At 38.2% G+C, this 5,000-nt stretch overlaps 1 protein-coding gene across 1 annotated transcript in view; it reads right to left on the bottom strand.

Moving 5' to 3' along the window:
- Nucleotides 1-5,000, bottom strand: part of abca4a (ATP-binding cassette, sub-family A (ABC1), member 4a) — a 63,859-nt gene that overhangs the window by 15,790 nt on the left and 43,069 nt on the right. The window contains exon 10 of the mRNA XM_062022119.1: nt 4,618-4,757. Coding sequence (XP_061878103.1) covers nt 4,618-4,757 — 140 coding nt within the window. The remainder of the gene's footprint in view (nt 1-4,617; nt 4,758-5,000) is intronic.

Raw genomic sequence — 5,000 nt, forward strand, 5'->3', positions numbered from 1 at the left:
ATCTTTTTTTATTTAACGCTTACAGCAGGGGTCACCAAGGCGGTGCCCGCGGGCACCAGGTAGCCCGTAAGGACCAGATGAGTCGCCCGCTGGCCTGTTCTAAAAATAGCTGAAATAGCAGCACTTACCAGTGAGCTGCCTCTATTTTTTAAATTGTATTTATTTACTAGGAAGCTGGTCTCGCTTTGCCCGACATTTCAATTCTAAGAGAGACAAAACTCAAATAGAAAATATTTCAAAGACTTGGTCTTCACTTGTTTAAATAATTTCATTAATTGTTTTACTTGGCTTCTTATAACTTCCAGAAAGACAATTTTAGAGAAAAAATACAACCTTAAAAATGATTATAGGATTTTTAAACACATATACCTTTTTACCTTTTAAATTCCTTCCTCTTCTTTCCTGACAATTTAAATCAATGTTCAAGTAAATTTATTTTTTTTATTGTAAAGAATAATAAATACATTTTAATTTAATTCTTCATTTTAGCTTCTGTTCTTTCGACGAAGAATATTTGTGAAATATTTCTTCAAACTTATTATGATTAAAATTCAAAAAAATTATTCTGGCAAATCTAGAAAATCTGTAGAATCAAATTTAAATCATATTTCAAAGTCTTTTGAATTTCTTTTAAAAATTTTGTTCCGGAAAATTTATAAGAAATAATGATTTGTATTTGTTAGAAATATAGCTTGGTCCAATTTGTTATACATTCTAACAAAGTGCAGATTGGATTTTAACCTATTCAAAACAAAATTCTAAAATTAATCTTAATCAGGAAAAATGACTAATGATGTTCCATAAATTCTTTTTTTAATTTTTTCAAAAACATTCGAATTAGCTAGTTTTTCTCTTCTTTTTTTCGGTTGAATTTTGAATTTTAAAGAGTTGAAATTGAAGATAAGCTATGTTTAAAAATGTAATTGTCCTTTTTTTTGTGTTTTCTCCTCTTTTAAACCGTTCAATTAAGTGTAAATATCATTAATTATTAATAATAACATAGAGTTAAAGGTAAATTGAGCAAATTGGCTATTTCTGGCAATTTATTTAAGTGTGTATCAAACTGGTAGCCCTTCGCATTAATCAATACCCAAGAAGTAGCTCTTGGTTCAAAAAGGTTGGTGACCCCTGGCTTACAGTAATTTACCATGAATTGATTAACGTGGACCCCGACTTAAACAAGTTGAAACATTTATTGGGGTGTTACCATTTAGTGGTCAATTGTACGGAATATGTACTGTACTGTGCAATCTACTAATAAACGTTTCAATCAAAAGTAAATCCCTACAGTATATCAACTTCAGGTTGATGTAAAGTTAAAAATATATATATATGTTATTTTTATTATTATTATCATCAAAATTATGCCTTTTCTGTCAAAAACAACTTTGTTATTTATAATAAAACTGAAATATGCAGTATTTCCCCAACTGCCCAAAACATTCACAAAGCAATTAGAGCCTTCAAAAGATCAATAATGCAGGACACCATTGATTTTAATTAATTATAATTTTTGAGTAATCACAGTAAAAAGATAAATAAAATCCCATTAAATATATTTGGGATCCAAAAGGTGCTCCCACTCATAAAGTGATACATTTTTATTAGTTTTTTTTTTTTTTAACTTTCAACACTTAAGTTACGAGATCAACTTCAGATATATCTGTCCATTTTACAATGGAACTATTATTTTGTTTGTTTTATGCTCTTTTGTCAAAGAAAACGTTGGTGTTTTTGTATGGCAACCACACAATGTATGCAATATTTCCCACATAAAACATTTTAAAGTGAAATATTTGAAATAATTGGAGCCTTGAATAGGTCAATAATTCATTATAACGTTGATTTTCATATTTTTTTGGGAGCAATGGCAAAAAAAGAAAAAGAAAGATATAAAAAAGGGAAAAAAAACAGCTAGCATGGCAGCTTTGTGTCAACATTGCAACTTTTTCTAGTTAGATTTCACCTCATTCCACTTTTTTAATATTTTTTTTTAATGTTTGCAATAGCATTTCCAGAATGTGTGGCGGGCCGGTAAGCAATTAGCTGTGAATTGCAAATGGCAATTGTAAGTATAAAGTTCATGGCACAGTTTTGTCACTGCCACGATCAGGAAGAAAGTGCAAGCTATCACCTGCTGCTGAGAGAAAAATTGGTCAGGATGATCAAGAGTCAACCGAGAACCACCAAAAAGCAGGTCTGCAATGAATTGGAAGCTGCTGGAACACAGGTGTTAGTGTCCACAGTCAAGCGTGTTTTGCATCGCCGTGGACTGAGAGGCTACCATGCAAAAAAGAAGCCTTTGCTCCAGAAGCCACACCTTAAGGCTCGTCTAAAGTTTGCTGCTGATCACATGGACAAAGATAAGACCATCTGGAGGAAAGTTCTGTGGTCAGATGAAACAAAAATGTTGTTTTGTAAGTATAAAGTTCATGGCACAGTTTTGTCACTGCCACGATCAGGAAGAAAGTGCAAGCTATCACCTGCTGCTGGGAGAAAATTGGTCAGGATGATCAAGAGTCAACCGAGAAGTTTGCTGCTGATCACATGGACAAAGATAAGACCATCTGGAGTCAAATTCTGTGGTCAGATGAAACAAAAATGGAGCTGTTTGGCCACAATATCCAGCAATATGTTTGGAGGAGAAAAGGTGAGGTTTTTAATCCCAGGAACACCATTCCTACCGTCAAGCATGGTGGTGGTAGTATTATGCTCTGGGCCTGTTTTGCTGCCAATGGAACTGGTGCTTGTTGCGTCAGACCAGTTCTTCCTCCAAGGGAATCTAAGTTACTGGTCAATCCCAAGTTCTTTCGATGACATATATGCTGAGTAAGAAGGACCATCAAGACAGAATTGGAATATTTTCAAGTTTATACCAAAGCTTTAGGAGTTCAACTCAACCAATACATTCATATCGGCTGCTCTAGTTGATCTGGCATTCAAACGGAAAGAGACTACTTCTTGAATAGGATAACAGTCGCCCCCCCCCAGAAAGGAATGCCTCCCCCTTCCCCAACACTGATAAGGAGAGAGAGACGTGGGGGTTGTCTTCACATTCCGATGGTTTACGACACTAACCAGGCATCTGAAATGTCTAAAGAAACTGGTAGAATATCCAAAGGAAAAGTACTAGCTACTCTAAACATGGCTATGCAAAAAGAAAGAACTCTGCATCCTTCCCACATGCTTTACAGAGAGTAAATGGGACAATGAAAAAGGAGGATTACCTCCAAATTCTTCAGGACAACTTAAAACCATCAGCCCGGAGGTTGGGTCTTGGGCGCAGTTGGGTGTTCCAACAGGACAATGACCCCAAACACACCTCAAAAGTGGCAAAGGAATGGCTAAATCAGGCTAGAATGAAGGTTTTAGAATGGCCTTCCCAAAGTCCTGACTTAAACGTGTGGACAATGCTGAAGAAACAAGTCCATGTCAGAAAAGCAACAAATTTAGCTAAACTGCACCAATTTTGTCAAGAGGAATGGTCAAAAATTAAACCAAAAACTTGCCAGAAGCTTGTGGATGGCTACCAAAAGCGCCTTATTGCAGTGAAACGTGCCATTGTAACATGTTTATGTATGCTAAGGCTATGAGTTTTTTCCCTTGGCCTCAGTCTGGACCCCCTCCCTGGAGTCCAGCATTTGACTAAATATTTTTTTTACCTGTTTCTCACCATTTTTTATAAGGGGGCGCCGGAAGTTGGCAGACCCGTCAGCGATCCCGTTCTGTCTCCCTGTAATGTTTGTCTGCTCTTGAATGGGATTGTGCTGAAAATTGTAATTTCCCCACGGGGATTAATAAAGTCTTTCTGATTCTGATTCTGATTGACGCTTGAATCCCTTAGGGGCGATGGATGGCTGACTAGCGCTTATACAGCAGCAGCCGGCCTCCGTAGCTCCCGCTCCTTCCCCTCTGTTGCAAGTTTTGTTGATTCTATGTAGCATGTTTATGTGTGCTATGGCTATGAGTTGTTTTTATATGGCCTCAGTCTGGACCCCCTCCCTGGAGTCCAGCATTTGACTAAATATTTTTTTTACCTGTTTCTCACCATTTTTTATAAGGGGGCGCCGGAAGTTGGCAGACCCGTCAGCGATCCGGTTCTGTCTCCCTGTAATGTTTGTCTGCTCTTGAATGGGATTGTGCTGAAAATCTTAATTTCCCCTCTGGGATTATTAAAGTATTTCTGATTCTGGTTGACGCTTGAATCCCTTAGGGGCGATGGATGGCTGACTAGCGCTTATACAGCAGCAACCGGCCTCCGTAGCTCCCACTCCCTCCCCTCTGTTGCAAGTTTTGTTGATTCTACGTAGCATGTTTATGTGTGCTATGGCTATGAATTTTTTTTCGTTGGCATCAGTCTGGATCCCCTCCCTGGAGTCCAGCATTTGACTGAATATTTTTTTTACCTGTCTCTCACCATTTTTTGTAGGGGGCGCCGGAAGTTGGCAGACCCGTGAGCGATCCTGTTCTGTCTCCCTGTAATGTTTGTCTGATTTTGAATGGGATTTTCTGGAAATCTCAATTTCCCCTTGGGGATTAATAAAGTACTTCTGAATCTGAATCTGAATTGTTCCTGGCAAGCGCGCCTGCTCTGATGTTCTTGTATTGGCAACTTACATTTCTTATGATGGTTCTGACGGCAGGTGAGTCGGGGGCGTAGAGGATCTTGCCCATCAACATGGGCTTCAGTGAGTTCCACACGATCCTGGTGGCAGGGTTGGATTCCAGCTCGCTCATCAGATCAGTGCAGAACTCAGCTGGAGAGCAAAGGTGCAGATTATGTGAAGCATGCATTCCAATGTCATGACACAAAGAGGCATCAGTGTCACTTTATGCAAGATTCTTGCAAATGGAATAAAACCTGCAAATGGATGACTTTAAAGACAGATACATGCTGACCAATGAACCTTTTGGGATTTTTTATGGTCTTTCAGGCAGGGAGGGGTCCCCAACCTTATTTGTACCAGGCACTGGTTTAATAGAGGCTCTATTTTTACAGA

The sequence above is a fragment of the Entelurus aequoreus genome, linkage group LG15 (assembly GCF_033978785.1).
Source record: "Entelurus aequoreus isolate RoL-2023_Sb linkage group LG15, RoL_Eaeq_v1.1, whole genome shotgun sequence".
In the NCBI taxonomy this organism is placed as follows: domain Eukaryota; kingdom Metazoa; phylum Chordata; class Actinopteri; order Syngnathiformes; family Syngnathidae; genus Entelurus; species Entelurus aequoreus.